At 36.2% G+C, this 16,671-nt stretch overlaps 1 protein-coding gene across 9 annotated transcripts in view; it reads right to left on the bottom strand.

Annotated features, from left to right (window-relative positions):
• The window catches only part of N4BP2 (NEDD4 binding protein 2), a 46,155-nt gene that overhangs the window by 17,441 nt on the left and 12,043 nt on the right, over positions 1 to 16,671 (bottom strand). For 6 of the 9 annotated variants that reach the window (XM_072928091.1, XM_072928092.1, XM_072928093.1 and 3 more), the window contains 10 exons: positions 15,671 to 15,759; positions 14,078 to 14,154; positions 12,184 to 12,339; positions 8,631 to 10,927; positions 7,160 to 7,245; positions 6,429 to 6,471; positions 5,435 to 5,670; positions 3,905 to 4,023; positions 2,451 to 2,589; positions 2,163 to 2,348 (listed from right to left, as the gene is read on the bottom strand). In XM_072928091.1, the coding sequence (XP_072784192.1) occupies positions 2,163 to 2,348; positions 2,451 to 2,589; positions 3,905 to 4,023; positions 5,435 to 5,670; positions 6,429 to 6,471; positions 7,160 to 7,245; positions 8,631 to 10,927; positions 12,184 to 12,339; positions 14,078 to 14,154; positions 15,671 to 15,759 (3,428 nt within the window). Of the gene's footprint in view, positions 1 to 1,584; positions 1,740 to 2,162; positions 2,349 to 2,450; positions 2,590 to 3,904; positions 4,024 to 5,434; positions 5,671 to 6,428; positions 6,472 to 7,159; positions 7,246 to 8,630; positions 10,928 to 12,183; positions 12,340 to 14,077; positions 14,155 to 15,670; positions 15,760 to 16,671 lie in introns of those variants that run through there. The other 3 variants (XM_041715705.2, XM_041715704.2, XM_072928094.1) reach the window with 3 other exon arrangements.

Raw genomic sequence — 16,671 nt, 5'->3', positions numbered from 1 at the left:
TATTACACACCAAGAAATAATTTAAGCTCCACTCTGGTCAGTGGTTTCAAAATGACAGCACTGGCAGGGTGCTTTTAGTTCAAGTCTGAACTAGTAAAATTTATAATTATAGCAGAACTTCTGCAAGATGCTCAGTGAGACCTACTCACAAGAAGATTTTATTAAATCTGTTTGTGAGAAACTACTCAAAGCTGGCACAAAGAAGACATTATAACAAAAGCCTTACAAGGAGAAAAATACAAAATCATAAGGTCTTTACATAAGCTAAAAAGTTACACTCCATACTGAGTTGCAGATTTATTTTCCTAATAATAGGTTTTTATTTCCTGCAAGTATTTTGCTAAAATTATAATGAAAGGGTGTCAGAAAAACTGCCCAACAGATTAGGAAAAGCCTGCTGACTGTTGTATTTGAGGTTAACTCTTCCGAATGTATTCCCAAAATTTCAGACAGGCCAAGGGTAAACACTTTTAATAACAACAACAATAATAGTATTGTCTATTATCTCTCCAAATACTTTTGACATCTTTTATGACTGACAAGGTCAGTAAGTCTCTTTTGGAATGAGGGCAAGGAGGAGTACAATTAGTCACCTTACTACAGACTGAACAAGTACCAACTCCATCCCATGAACCTTGCAATGGTAATATCTGAGAGATCAAAGCAACAAATTATGTCCTTGAAGATGTGTAAGTACAGTCTGAAAAGGAATGGGAGATTTAACTCAAGGTATTGTATTGACAAAGGCTCAAGAGAACAAAAGTGAAAATCTGTCTTACACTTTCTTCAAACGGATCACCTGAAGTGTATTAATGTGAGACTCAAGACAGCAGCTCTGCAACCCACTTGCAAAGGATTCCCAAGACAAAGGCCACCAAGAATACAGCATTTTTTATTAATAAAGGTAGCTTAGTTTGCCTTTTTATTACCTAAAGGAAAGTACATAATAAATAAATTTCAACAGATTTTACTTGTTCTTATGGATAAGAACGAAAGTAAGACAGGACTTGAAATTACATTTCTGTTTAAAATCCTGCACATCTTTGTCTCAAAACTTCAAGAATATATGAATAAAAACCACTAAAAGTTCATTATAAAAATTGATAATCAGTACATCCTACATGCACAGTAACAATCTAAGCATTTAGAGTTATACCACTTGCATGAAAGCTTTTTGAATAAGCAAATTCAAGTGATTTATTATTATGTTTTTGTTCTGTCATAATACAATTCAAAGTTTAGAATTAAATGCTTCTAATTTTGATATACTATTAGATCACAGGAAAACTACAGCCTTTGAAGATACTTGTAACAGATTTTTTTAAATGTGATGTCAAGGGAAGGGTATCCTGTGAAGGCACCAAGAAACCAACGTAGAGGAACTTTGATTACAAGACGAGATGAGACTTAAAACCAAGAGTAGGACCAACAGCACTCATCAGCAGTACTCAAATTGGTACATAGTAAGAAATGTGCCTGAATCAAGACCAAAGAGCCTGTGCTCCAAGGCCAGAGCATGCAAGACTGATACAGCAGCAGATCTACAGTCTATACGAGATGTATCGTGAAAAGCATGACATACACACCTCATTTATCCCAACCCAAGACAGACTGTAGCCATAAAGACAGTCAGAATGAAGAAGCGAAGACAGCAGGCAGCAATCTTGCCCAAGATTTATGGAGGATGAGGCAAGCAAGATTCTGTGGCAAAAGATGACATCTTAACACCTGTCTGACTCCTATAAAGTACAGAAGATGTGTCTAAGAACAGTTCAGCACCGACATATACAGAGGATTCAAAAAATTATGTTTGTTGCAGTCCATGTCATGCTCCACAGAAGCTAGCCAGACCACTTGGATACAAATCTTGGTGTTTACAAGGATGTGATGGGATGTGAGATAGATCTAAGACAAAGGAGTATGTGTCACTAAGCACTAGGTATCACCTTTCATGAGGTCTCACAGCAGCTAAATTACATTAGCTTGCTGTGCCAGCACCATTACTAGTGGAAGGAAATTTACTTGTGATTGTCAGTATAACATACAGGGAACAGTGACCAAATTTATCAACTCTAGCAGGCATGATGTTTTCCTTATCACTTCCAATTCAGTGTTTAAGTACCTTCCTAAATTCAGATAAAAAGCACAATATTTTTGTTTACCTGATGTGCATAAAATGCCGCCACAGGCTTCATACCCATGCGATAGGCCTCTCCAGCCTTTTTCAAACATTCCTGTCTCTTTTGTTGGTGACAAAAAGCTTCTGCTCTTAAATCATCATATTGTGGATACTCAAAGTCTTGAAACATTTCACATAAAGGATCATCCTCTTCCTTACTTTTTTTTGCCTGTAGGAATTCGCATTGTTGAAGTTACGGATGCATTGTAGGGCGTTTTCATTAGCATAGTTTTGGCTATGTTTGTAACTATGCTTAAAAAAATATAAATACCTTTTTCTCACGGTTCTTTGCAGCACTGTAGGAAGAAACAATTTCATTCTGCTGAACGCTTTCTTGAGCTATAACTGTTTGTACAGGATCTGCCTCCAGAACACAGTTCAGAAACTGTTCAGTTTGTTCTAAGGAGTAGCTGTAAAGGATAAATAAAATCTTTGACTTTACAAATATATATATTAATAGCTGCTATATTTATCTAAATTCTTTATAACAAACAAACTAATATTGTTACAGAACTAGATTACAATGCAAATAAACACTGGAATGGAATATTACAGCTTATTAAATGCTTGCATACTCCTTGTAGGGCATTACTGGCATCAACACACATGCAGTCTTGGTCAACTGAAACATAACTGAGGGGCACTTGAACATTAAAAGGAAAATGACATAACTGAAATAAATTGCATCCTACATTAATCAAAGAGATATTAATAAATGCTGTTCTCTGGGCTGAGTAAGATAGCTCATCTTAAATCTTCTCTGGTCAGGGTTAGATAGTTCAAACTAATTTAAAACTAGCTCAGTTTTCTGAAACCCTAATGAAGGAAAATCCTTGTATTTTTAGTCAAACTTTGCTATCAAATGTAATTAAATAAGACATCAGTTGCCAACAGCTTTCTAATAAGCCCTTTTTCTTCTTTATTCTTGCTCTTTAGTAAGCTAACAAGAGCAGACTGATCAAAAGTAAAGGCAGATTTTGGGAAAGGCAACACTATGAGGACAATTTCAAATGTGAAAAATGAGATGGTGAAATGTTTGAATTATAAAAATGGATGAAGGATATATTTTAAACAGGAAAGATTTTTATAACAACCTGGACAAGCAGCATGACTGACAAGTAGGTATGCAAACCCATATGTAGAGACAGACATTCAAACTGCCAAGGATAAAAAAGATGTTTCTCTTGAAAAAAAAGCAACTTCTCAGCAACTTGGATTTAAGAAGATAGACATACATCCCAGAAACATAAATGCAGACAGGAGAAAGAGAATGTCAGCAGGAAGGCATAGAGAGATGACTCATTCCTTCAGAGTGGCTGTAGTAACCAGGAAAGTACCCACAGGTAACACCAGGTGATGGTCATGTTTTCCTCTTGGGTAGATGCCATTTCCTGCAATCCTACTATTACCACACCCACTAATTTCTCCCACTAGATTTAAACCTCAGCTCACAAAAAAATATGCAGTTCCACTGACAGTCAGTCAGTGGTCAATAGACAGAGACATTCTTCTCCCAGTGAAAGAAACTGTCTATTTCACCCTAAAAAGAAATGTGTCTAAACTGAGAGGTTTTATACCCTTTTTGCCTTTAAGACCAGCTAGCTTTTATTTAGATTAACAAAATGCGCTACTTTGCAAAAAGCCATTCTTTAGCAGTATCTTAACTCTCAATATTTATGACTGTAACTGAGTACCATTTTTAAAAAGAAGTAAAATATTTCTTACTTGTTGTCCCTGAAGACATCCATTAAGAAATTTTGATTAATAGTTGGAAACATCTCAAAAAGTTGCTTCTCCTTTAGTTTAGCAGCACAGTCTTTTCTAGCTGTAGAAGGAACACGATTCTACCCAGAGGATAAAATAAATATATTAAAAGTTCTTAATTAGAAAAAAACACAGCGAAGGTGGAGCCAATCCAACTTTGCCATTATTTGCTACGATTTAAAAAGTATCTATTCAGTTGGTATGCACCCACAGCAATGACAACGTGCCGTATCAGCCTGTCACACTGATCAGCATAAAGTAAGGACAGGTGAGTTGTATCATACACCACTGCAGTACTCTGCACAATTTGGACAAAGTAAAATGAGTTTTTTTAGTAGGGATTAAAATTTTAGAATGAGAATTTTTAGGGGGGATTGAAGTTTTAGAATTTATTCCCTGTCAGTCCACTCAGAACTTTGCACAAGTGCTAAGCTTGTGCAAAGTCCACCTCTTTTCTCTATACTGAAGGCCTGCAGTTGAAATAACACTTTATTATTAAGAAGCATAAACAATTTTGGTTTGATGTATCTGAAGCTGTGTCTATAATAAATATTCTTACTTCTGAAGTCATCTGAGAAGATGACATATTTATAGCCTAGAACTAATTGGACTGATCATTGAATATTCAGAATTAAAAAAAAAAAAGGGAAAAAATGGTCAAAATAAAGCCAAGCTCCATGAATTCAAACTGCCGTGGACTTGACACTAGTTGTTATCAGTACAGCACATACATGCAGCTCAAACAAAGAATCCACAAGCCATTTTCCAAGTACAGGCTAACTCATACAACTTTCTACACCAGTTCAGAGCTCCTCTGCTTTAGGACTGCTGCTTATCAGAAACTATTACAAGTAAGAACACCTGTTCTGAACATCAGTGGGGCAGCAGAGGGCAGTATCAGGCACAAGCCAAATACACAAGGCACAGGAATTCTGTGTGGAAAACAAAGAACTAGTACAACTCTATTAAAGAGTTACTTTAGAAGTGGGTACAGCAACTTGGTTGAGATTAACCTTTAGTTAATTAGACTTATTTTAATGTCTCATCTGTTAGGAATGTTGTGAGTTCTCCTAACCAAAAAAAAAATTACAACCAATTCCGTACACTTCTAAACAAGGCATGGAGCCAACTAAGAACTTTTTTTTGGTATTCCTGTCACAATAAAAAGCATGGAAGACCATACTGATCTTTGGTTTTAGCTGAGCAACCAAAAAAAAATTCAACCAAACACAAATGCTAACCTGGATAGTGAATGCAGAATGATCTGTTTGTGAAACAATCAAAATATTAAATTGTAAATGAGACTGTATTTTTCAAACAGAACCATCTACCTCAAGAAAACTCCTGTATCACTCTTACCAACAATACTAATTGGCATGTATTTGTCTCACAACTTCAAGCTGTAATCAGCAGTACAGGGATGAGTCACCATACTCCATTTCAATAACAGCAATGAATCTAAATGACAAATAAAAATGGTGCTATCCATACCAGGTCCTCTCTCTCCTGCATCGCTATTTCTTCAGAAATTATTTGCCTGAGAGAAACTTTCTGAATCTGAGCATTCCAGTGATCCATAAATGGAAAAACGTCTGATGTTGCTGGGGTCTTTGTCTGTGTATCATTAGATGTGTCTGCAGCTGAGCTCGGTTTTTTCTTCTGTATATTGCTGTCTGCATTCTGAGATAACAGCACTTCTGAGTCATCTGTATCTATCTGCTGAAACACTGTAGGACATTCAAAAGCAATAAAAATAGGGTGACAAAACACTTACTAGGTTATATATACATGCAATGCCAAAATAATTGACAAGGTTTTCAACCTATACAGTTTGAGTTTCACCAAACAAGATTATTAATGCTAAACCAGAAACCAACACATTGCTTTCACCTTCTCCACTTTCATTTTCCAAAGACTGTCTGATCATCTTTATCTATTTTGTGAAACAAAAGAAAACCATCAGACTTGTTCACAAAAATTTCAAGTGCTAAGGTGTTATCTTACAGCTGTAAATCATCTTGCACATACATTAAGTGGGAAGTTGTTTGATTTTTTAAAAGAATTACTAACTCATATGTTTACCTGCCTTTCTTCTACAACTTAAGGACAGATGCTTAACAATCCGGTTTTCTGCTTCTACAAGTTAATGGCAACAGCATTGTTTGGTCACTAGTTTGCACTAGTCCAAGTCTGCAGCGGGGTCTGCAGGACTTTCTTTATCTAGGTATTTATACCTTCTTTATCTTGGTATTTATATAAAACCTAATATAGGCTTTATCTGGAACAAGTGATTCTGCCTATAATTAACTCCTCTCCCCTCCCCCACACCATAATAAGAGATTGGTAAATGGATCAAAAGGCAATAAAATTTAGCCTAATAAATAAAGTCATCATTTTTCAATGGATGGAGTATTTGCAACCTTAAGTTTCAAATAATTAAATGCTTTTATAAAGAATATTAAGTATGTTTACAATTAAAACACACCTTCTGCAGACAACTTACACGATTCATCTCTCCTCCGCCGCTTCTAAATAAAAATAGTAAAATCATGAATGTTATAAGTTATGAATTTTGCAGGAAAACTTTGCAAGTGTTAGCTTCTAATTAAAACAGTTTAAAAATAAGGTCTCACAATATTTCTCAAAGATTCAGTATTTTAAAAGAAATATATTTAGGAAAAATAATTATGAAGTGAAATTTATAAACTAGAATTATCTTTCTAAAAACACATCAAACCAGAGAAACATGCCCCACTGCTCACTGCTAAGACTTCACAGCCTTAATTATATAAACCAAACAAAAATTTTGCAAAAAGGCATTCCAAGTTTCACAGAGCTGTAAAGAACACAGGTTAGAGAACTCATCTCACTTATTGCACATGGAGATGTCTTGTACAGAGAATAATTCATAAAATAATTCTTTTTACAGGTTAAAAAAAGGATTTTTGGCGAGTGGAATTCATCAATCTTGTAGTGAAATTGTGCACTATGATCCTTCTTTTTTAAAAATCTTGTTTTCATGATATCCCTTAAAACATCTTTCAATAGCTGCAATGATTATGACATACTGATACACTCCACACATTTTATAAACTACTATTACATTTTATCATTGTTCTTGCCAAGATAACACCTTTAGACCAACACATATGCAGACAAATGGTCTGACAAAATACAGGCATGCCACAACGTATCATAAGAAGGAATTCTACTGACCAGAATAGATTCTTTCCATTTTTCATGAATCACTTTTGCCAAATTCAGATCAATATGAACCACACAATCCTCAACAGTTAGTGATCCTGGGGGAACAAAGAGAATATATTCATTAAAAGCATTCTATAAAAACTTATGCAAGCAATTAAAGTACAGTATCCTAGACTTACAAATTTTAACTTTGGAGAGTCTATATAAACTGGTCATGACTGAAAAAAACTCCTAAACAAAAAATGCATTCCACAGAAATTGTTTTCAGGTGTTCAAAAACTCTGAAAGGGTAGGAAAGAAACAAGTTAACATTAACTGAATATTGCTGAAATATGACTCCCTGAACAATGATATTTTTTCACCTGTTTTCAGTTTTTCTAGCAGACCCTTCTTTTACAAAGCCACTGTTAATTGAACACAGCAGTTTCATTCATGAAACTGTGATTCCCCCTATTCCACTGCAATCCACATGGCAACTGCTTTTCTGTACAACACACCCACCACAGCCCAACAGCAGTCACGTCCTTCCTTTCCAACACACAGAGAGACAAACTCCAAGCATCCCCCCAAATTCTAAAGGAAACAGCAAAAATTAACATGGTATCATAACAAAAGCTCATTTTCCTAAAAAGGGTATTTCTCACCCTTTCAAATATTAAAAAACCAAGAAGTATGTATTCATAAAATAAAAATTTTTGGCATACTTCATACAATAAAACACTTTTCTGCTACAAAAAAACAAACTTTTTTTTTAAGGACATAGGCACATAAGGCAAAGAGGCCAGTAATCAAACCCACCAATAAATCAGGTATCCAGGGTTTCACATAAAGCAATCTTCAAGATGAAAGATGGAAATGAGTAAAAAAAGGGAAAAGTGTGGGGAAAAAAGAGAGAAAAACATCAAGCTGTATATTCCTCCTATTTTCTTTTTTCCTTTTTCTATCACCCTTTAACTTTTAAGATGCATGTTCAAGCTGCTTATGGCTTCCTTAACCATAATCTGCCAGCAAACAGGTCTGTTGTCATCTTTTAAGTACAGCCACATTTCATCTCCCTTAACCAACCCTCTTCTTGTTCCCCAACTTAAGTGATGCCTGAAGGTTTTTTTCCCTTTCTTCTTTCCTAATCAGCTACAATTTGCATATTCCTTATCATCTGAATATCTCATCAGAGTTTGAATATAAGCTCAAAGGCCTGTTGCTCAGAATGCAAATAAGCCAATATATTTTCTTTTTACTTGAAGTATGTGCATGTACAAAAAGACAAAGGCAGAAGGTAGCACTACTGCACTTGTATTGTATGCCATGCTTAGCTTGGTTTCATTTCTGCATTAACAACATCAACCACCAGAATCATGAGGAATTACAGGAATCTATTCCCTAAATATCAAGCATGAAGGGGAAAAAAGCGCAGGCAAAGAAAGGTTTCCTAGTAAAATAATTTCTTTTCCATAAAAACATGTATATAATTACATCATACCTGCATCAATGCCAACAGGTCCAAATATCTCTTTCAGCTGGAGTGCCAGTTCAGGAGGCAATGTCAGTTCTAGGCAATCTATACTGAAGGCTGCATGTGATGCTGGCATAGGGCTTTGTCTCTTGGCTTTAGTTGCAGCCCAGCTTGGAGTGTCAATTTCTTCTTTACCACATATCTCCTTGGAATTCTCCTGAGTTTCTTTATCTAGCTCCAGTTCTTTATTGCTCCTAGGACCAACCAGAAGCGCATGATCCATTTCCAGTAACAAACCAGTCCCTTCGGAATTTTTGGCATTGCTTTCTGAAGGGTTACTGTCACTTTCGTTGTTTAATTCAGATTTCAAATTGGTAGAAGTTGTGTTAGGATCATGAGGTAAACCTGCATCAAGCTGTAAAAGTGATGGCTTATTTACAATTTCTTCAGGAGGACTCTCACCCTCTCTCTTCTGCTTTCCTGGAACAGACAGCTCATCGACACCTGCTGCTGAGCTACCTGTGTTAGTTCTAGGGGCTGAAGCCACAGAATTATTCAGTTCCAATGAGGTAGCAGTGAATGAGTCAGAAACATCAGCACTTGTCACAGCTGTCTTGGCAGCCCTACTTTCTGCAATGTTGAGTGATGAATCCTTGCCTTCTGAAGTCTCAAAGGTATCACCAGCCCCAAATACTTGTGGGGTTTGTTTGCAGTCTTTTTGATTCTCATCATAGTTTTTACTTGCCTTGAAATCAAGGTCTGCGACCACTGGCTCAGCTTTGCTTACCTGAAAGCTTTCAGTATCAACCACTTTACATAACTTTTCATCAGAGTCTAACAGTAGACCTGTGGCCCAGTCTATGTCTTTGTTACATCTTTCATACAGATCTTTCAGAGCTTCAAATGAAACAGACTCAAAGAGCTTACAGAGTGTATCTAGTTTTTCAGACTCATCGATATTGATAAGCTCACTTTCCTCCACAAAAGTACTTTTATCATATGTAACTCGATAGGGTATATTTTCCTGAGAATCTGAGACATTATCTATGTCTTTGGGTTTGAAGCCATCTAACCTGCCATGCAATACTTTTGTTTTCTCAGGGAAAAGCATTTTCTTTTCTAATCTCCACAGGAGAGCAAAGTCCTGTGATTCAGTCTGTGAATGGCTACTTTTTTGCCTATGTAAGTTTGCTTCCTGTTTCTCTTCTACCAGGTTAAGTTTAGACAAGTGGTCCTCTTCTCTGGGAAGTGGCAAGCTGCTGTTTGTAAAAGTGAGAGCTAATTTGTGATGCTTCTTTGTTCTCTTACTTTGCTGGGATTTTTCCTCACTTACTATTTCACTAGCTACTATTTCCTCTTGGTGCACAGGCAAATTCCTTATATCTGGTTGCTCTTCAGTGTTCATAGGTGACCCATGAATCACATGTACAGTTTCAAGAGCATTCATATTAGTGTCATCGTCAGTATTTCTGTCTTCATCACACTGATTTGTCTTTCTCATTCTCCTTGACCTTTGCTCTCTCTGTTCTAATGAGGCTGAGACAGGCCAATATCCTAACGTTTGCAATTCTGGTGCAGCTTTATCTGAACTAACAGAGTAACAGCTACAGGGTAGATTTTCGTCCTCATGTCCTTTCTCAACAGTACATGTCTCAGGCAGGCCCACTTGCTCTTTGCCTATCTCAGAATGCTGCTGACTGGGAGTTTCACCTTCCTTATCATTCTTCAGAGGAGATTTTTCTAGTCTTCTAGATCTTTTGACTCTCTGTCCCATTGTTTGTTCCACAGGCCAGTCACCCAGAAAGTTTAGTAGTTCTGGCTCTCCTGATGTGCCAAAAGCCAAACTGCTTGGTTCCACCGTGTTACTCGTTTGGGTTGATTTTGGTTCCATACATATTTTGCCCAATTGTTCAACTGCAGTTTGAACTTTGAGACTGTCATTATCACTGTGTACCTCAGCTCCACCTGTGTGTAAGTTCACAATCTCTTCAGCTGGAATCACCTCAACCTCATCCATTTCTGCTTCAGTATTTTCTTCTGTTTTTAATCCGTTTTCTTCTTTCGTCTCTAAGGGCAGCTCTCTTTTGATGCAATCTGATAAATTAATTTCCAAGTTATCTTGAACAGTGCTGTTCTCAGAATTGTGTTCTACTGAGATATTTTCCATTTCTTTTTCTTCTTTCTGAAAATGCTCATGGTCACAACTACTTTCTAATGTTAGAGAAATACTGGGAGAAGTTTTATCAACTTTAGCTAATTCAATAGGCTCCACCTCAGAAGCAAAACATTCTTCTTCCTTTACATCAGAATGTGCCTCTCTCTTTCTGAAAGACAAATCGGAATGAAATATAAACCCATTTCAAACCTTCTTAAAGCATTTGTCCACATTTTTAACTCCAGTTAGAGTTTAACCTAGTTTAGACTTCTCGTGAGGGGGAAACAAATTTATAACTAGATGTAACTCCAACACTCCTCAACAAAAAAGGAGCTAAGCAAAGATTAACTTTCTTTAGGAAGTATCCCCTTCTCACTAGAGCACAGGGCTAAGACATTTTCCCAGGAGTCAATCTCCCCCTATCCCATTTCCAGCATTCAGGTTTGTATCAAAGCACTTTGCTGCCAGACACTTCCTCATTCAGATCAGCAAGTCTGGTAAATATACTTTTATCTAATGACTATTGCTCTCTCCTGTTGGCTTAATGCTAATAACAGCCTAGAAATTAACTAGGAGAGAATGTGCTTTTTCTTGTCAAACCATTTTTCACAATCAACTACATTCCATTAATTATCATTTCAAATACTTCACACATGCAAAGTCCAAGTGAAATAATAACTGAAATAAAATCCGATTTCCTATGTGTCCCACTTTTGGCCAGAACATGGAGGTTATTCTGTACCACCTTACGTTGTTGCTGGAGCAGGAATGGGAAGGGGAGCGAACGAACAGCGTATGGTTTGGGGGTCTCAGTGGGGGCACTGAACTGGGCAATGCCATTCCTGAGCAGGACACCATGCACTGCAATACACAGCACAGTCCAGACTGGCATCTAAGAACAGTCCTGGATACAACCAACAGAAACCCAGGCAAGTTTAAATCAAGTGTACTGAAGAGCAAGTAAAACCTGTTACTACTGCACAAAGAATCCACCTTCTACCATCAAGATATAATCTAATATCAACATACAAACTTGGAAATAGTAATTTGCTCTTATTTGGGACTACATTCTTAAAAACAATTTGTAGATTTCAAGTGCTTTGTATCTATTGCATACATCCAACAACACATTCCTAAGATAAAAGAAAGCCAGTCAAGACTGGCTTCTTGAAAAATAACACTGCCATAACGGGAGGTTTTCAAAAGCATTGGAAGTTGACTAGATCCCTTGACTGCTCATTTCTGAAAATCCTGAAATTCTTAAAAATTAAGAAAACTATGTAGGGATTTTTTTTTTATTAACTGTCTTTTTTAATGCATTCACCAATAGTTCAACACTATTACCCAGGTTTTGTTGCTAAGAAGCTAAAAGGCTACATTTTTAGCCTTTTATTTGATGCTACAAAGCTAGAGATAGAAGCTAACCTCTGGCTTTCCTCCTGACAAGGATCTTCACTCCAACCAGCAGCTTCTGATTTGTCTGGAACTGAAGAATCCAATATTGATCTAACAGTAAGGCAATGCTCATACCTTTCCAACATTCTTTTGATCTTTTCTTTAGATACACCATGTATGTTTCTCCTATGAATTGAAAACAAACAAACAAAAATAAAGCCATTTCAGATTTGTGTATAACAACGACAAAAGAGAATTATTAAATAAATTTACAGAAAGACTAACCAAAGAATTCAGGGAGACAGATGAAAAGCTGTGAAACAGCAATTCTTTCTGTATCTATGCACTAAGGCATTGCAAACAGGACATGTCAGACAAATTGCTGCTCCACTTCTCTACCCCATCTGGTCTCCCTGTACTATAGTTGGATGTTTTGCATAATCTAAAATCTAAAACTGTACTAATAATGCATCTTCCTCAAATAATTTCAGAAAACACATTATATCAGATCCTGACAGCAATGCAGGATATCAAACTCAGTACAGAAGACTTTTGAATTCAGTCTTCTTTCCTTGGTTTTGCTAAATTAAGAACTCATTAAGCCTTGAAGAAAACCTATTAACCTATTATTCCAGACACCCTTTGACCAGAAATTTTCACTAACTCTGTTAAGCATCAATTAGCACTGTGTTCTCCTGCAGTTCTACCTAAAACAACTGAATCTTGTCAAGGATAGTAAAAGATAAATTGAAAATACAGAAGAAAATGCTTAACTTTTATTTTAAGAAGGAAAATAATGTACCTTACCTCACATAAAAAGCAGCCAACCTTAAGCTAAACATGCAAATTCAGATGACAACAGATACTATAAAACCACAAAATAAGTTCTGCTGGAAGGGACCTCTGGCAGTCCCATACTTCAGTCTCCCACTCAGAGGAAGTACAGCTAGATCAGGATGCCCAGAGCTTTTTGTCCAACTTTAAAATATCTGAACTGACTGAAAGTCTATAAACTCTCTGGGCAAACGCTTCCAGTACTCAACCACCTTTAAAGTAAATGTTTGGCTTCTTTCTTTTATGTAATCTAGAGTTCCAACTTGATGAGGTTCGGTTTGTCCTATCCCTGCACAACTCTTTTTAGTCTTCTCTATAAACTTCCTAAAGGTAGCTGAAAACAACAAAATTATTCTTCAATGATCTCTGCTTAAGGCTGAATAAATTACTCCTGCTCAGTTCTGTATCACCTCTGAATTTGCTAGGAGTGCACTCTGTCCCAGCATCCAACTCATAAAAAGGACATTAAAGAGCTGCAGTTCCTCCCAAGAGGGACATAAGCCTTCACTTTGGACAGTGATCATAACATTTGAACCTGGCATCTAGCCAATTTTCTAATTATGTTTTATTGACTTCCATAGGGTTTATGTCTTGCTGATTTCAGCCCTAAATAATAGAAGGTTCTGCTAAAGAAGAAGTAAGCAACAATGATGATGCACAGAGGTTTGTCCCTCTTAGGCCATGTGGTGCTGACTAAATTCCATGACAGCAGAAACACGTCAACTAAAGCAACAGACCAGGATGCAAAAATAGCTCCAACCTGACATAATTTTTGCAACCTCAGTAACCCAGAGGAACAGTCACTATACCTTACATACAAAGAACTCTAATAATGAAAACATCACAGTGTCTATTTCTAACTGTACCTTTTGCACATAACTGAAGTCAAAAAAGATCTTTTAATACATACATACAAAAGTCCACAAAACATCATTAAAAAGCTACTTATTTTCACAAAAAGTATGACAGACACCCTGCTACTTCACTAGCCACTGTACTAAACTATACCTTTTTTAAAATCATAGCTTATACTGTCTAGTATGTTTTCCTTATATAGTACTGTCTACTATATTTTCCTATACATTCTTACCTTTCAAGTTCTTTTGGTTTAAACTTCCACCAAGTGTCTGGTTCTCGGAACACTACTTCATATCTGAACTGCTGAGCCTGAATAAAAGAGATACAATATAAACCAGAACATGCCACATCACCCATTTCTTACTTCTATGAAAAAGCACACTATATGCTTAGTTTGCTTCTTCAAAGCTGATTTTTGTATTTTTTATACCTATTAAACATTTGGAACAACACTTTTGTTCAGTGTTGCACTTTGGTTTATATAAACTGAGATTTTTTTTAAAAAGTATATGCATCTCAAAAAATAAAATTAAATGTGTGCCATGATCTGTCTTCTCTGGGACAATACTGCAAAACATCTCCTCTTTCCAGACAAGAGCATGCACACGTCTACACAACCTAAGACAGAGGAAAGGGCACAACTTACATTCAGAGCTGACAAGATGTGAACCAGCTCCAAAACAAACAATTCAGTTACATTAGCACAGCTATTGTGGACAGCCTTCCTGCCACATGGGAAACTTGACCACGCTGCAAGTAAAAGGCTCCTGTATAGTCCAGTCTCATCGTAACGGGAAAAGGAGCCTAAAGTCTAATCAGGAGAAACACTGCAAGTACTGTGCTGCTTCTCCCCACTCCTGTTTCCAGAAAAAATTCTTATCACTGTACAAACACTGCACTTCTGCAAGAATTCTTGTTGCCTCTTGATTTCAGTATACAGCAAAATGAAAGACATAACTTACAAAAGAACTGCTAATCTGACAGTTGCTAATAAATTCAAGTATAATAAAATAAACACTTTATTAACAAAATGATGAGTGTTAAAGTCTCACTGCTCATTAATCCATTAGCGCATGCAGCATATGTAAGGTATCTGCTCTAAAGCTATTAATTATATGTACTACACTCTGCTGTGTTTCTGTAACAGACAAGGAGAAATCCCAGATCAATGTTATAATACTTTTTTGCAATGTATTATTTCAGTCAATCAGAACCAATTTCACAAAATAATGCTGTTCTAAATACCAACCAATGTGGTCAATGATCAACAGCAAAATACGCCCTAGACTCTGAAAGTGTTGATGTCCATTTAAAAACTATTACGTAAAAAGGTGGGATCACTTCAACAAAAAGTATTAAGTAAAATCTGCATATCTTCAAGCAAGCTAGCAATATTTGGTAATTCTAGCTTCCAATTGGTATTTGCATCTACATTGTATTTAGAATGGAACTGAGTTTTCAAGTTTTACAGAGCAACACATATCACTCATTCATTAGCATTGACTGCATTTTTAAAGCAGCTTCTAATTTTACTGATCATATAAAAGAGGAACAAAATCCAATTTCTTCAACAACATTTGCTTTTGGCCCCAAAAACAAAGCACTTGGCTTTGGCTTTTGCTAACTAGGCCAGGTTAATGCTCATATACCAAATGACAGTGAGTCATGCAACGCAACATGACACTGGGCAATATGATTCCATGCAACTCCAGACTTCCTTGTGGAATAGCAGCTAGACTGTGAAAGACACTCCCATTTTGAAACATATGTTGTTGCCATGCTAGACAATAATCCCTTTTCACATTGGTCAAATTGTAATACTAACCAAAGTAACATAAGGCTTCATCTCCCATGCTTGTATGTTTGTGTTGTCAATTATTATAGGAGAGATTTGCATTTCAAACGCTTCTTTGGCTGAAAAATACACATGTGCAAAACAATGTAATACAGTTAATTTCATTACAATAGGGTGAACATATTAATACTCATTCTCTAAATTTGTTCTGTTTTCACGTAGATAATCCATAATGATTAACCACTGTGTAATGAACTCTTGCCATAGCTTGATCTGTTTCAAGGCCCTTTATTCAAAAATCCCCCCTCACATGTAAAGCTACTGAGATATGGCACTAGCTTTTGAATTAACATATGTATGATAATCAAGGAATGAAAATGCAGATGTAAAATGCATCAAGATGACTAATCAATCAGTAAATTAAACTAAAAAAACTACATGATCACCTTAAAGTGGACTTCTTTGTTGCATACAAAATTCTTGGCTTTATAACAGTCTTAAGATTAGTCCACTCTGTAAACTGTATAAAATATGAAAAACCAAAAGAATTATTGTAATTTAAATGCACATTAACGAAATGTATAGAACCACTAACTTTGAGACACAGCACCATGTTTCTGTAGCCATGTTGCAATGCATCTGAACAATCACAGTTCTTGCTGAATCCCACATTTATTATTTCATTTTTCCACTAGTAGAAATTTGAGAGCAGAAAAGGGATCATGGTTCAAATTTAGCAAGTAAAAGCTTAAAAAGACTTGTTTTATGGCGAGTTCAGCACAGGTCACTGTCAGAAAAAAAACCCACACAATTATGAAATTGGGAAAAAAAATATATTCTTCTTGCTCTTATAATTTTGTTTAAACTTGACAACAATTTTGTGTACAAGAGAAAAAAAAATATAACTAAGAGCAGGAAGATATCTGTGTATTATTTGTATCCTCATTACTTACTGCATATGCATACTATGGATCATCTCAGAAGAAATATTTCTGGGAGATGGTGTAGGTAACCACAATAGAAACAGGACA

The sequence above is a fragment of the Taeniopygia guttata genome, chromosome 4 (genome assembly GCF_048771995.1).
Source record: "Taeniopygia guttata chromosome 4, bTaeGut7.mat, whole genome shotgun sequence".
Classification (NCBI taxonomy): Eukaryota; Metazoa; Chordata; class Aves; order Passeriformes; family Estrildidae; genus Taeniopygia; species Taeniopygia guttata.
This window is presented reverse-complemented; position numbering and strand designations above follow the sequence as displayed.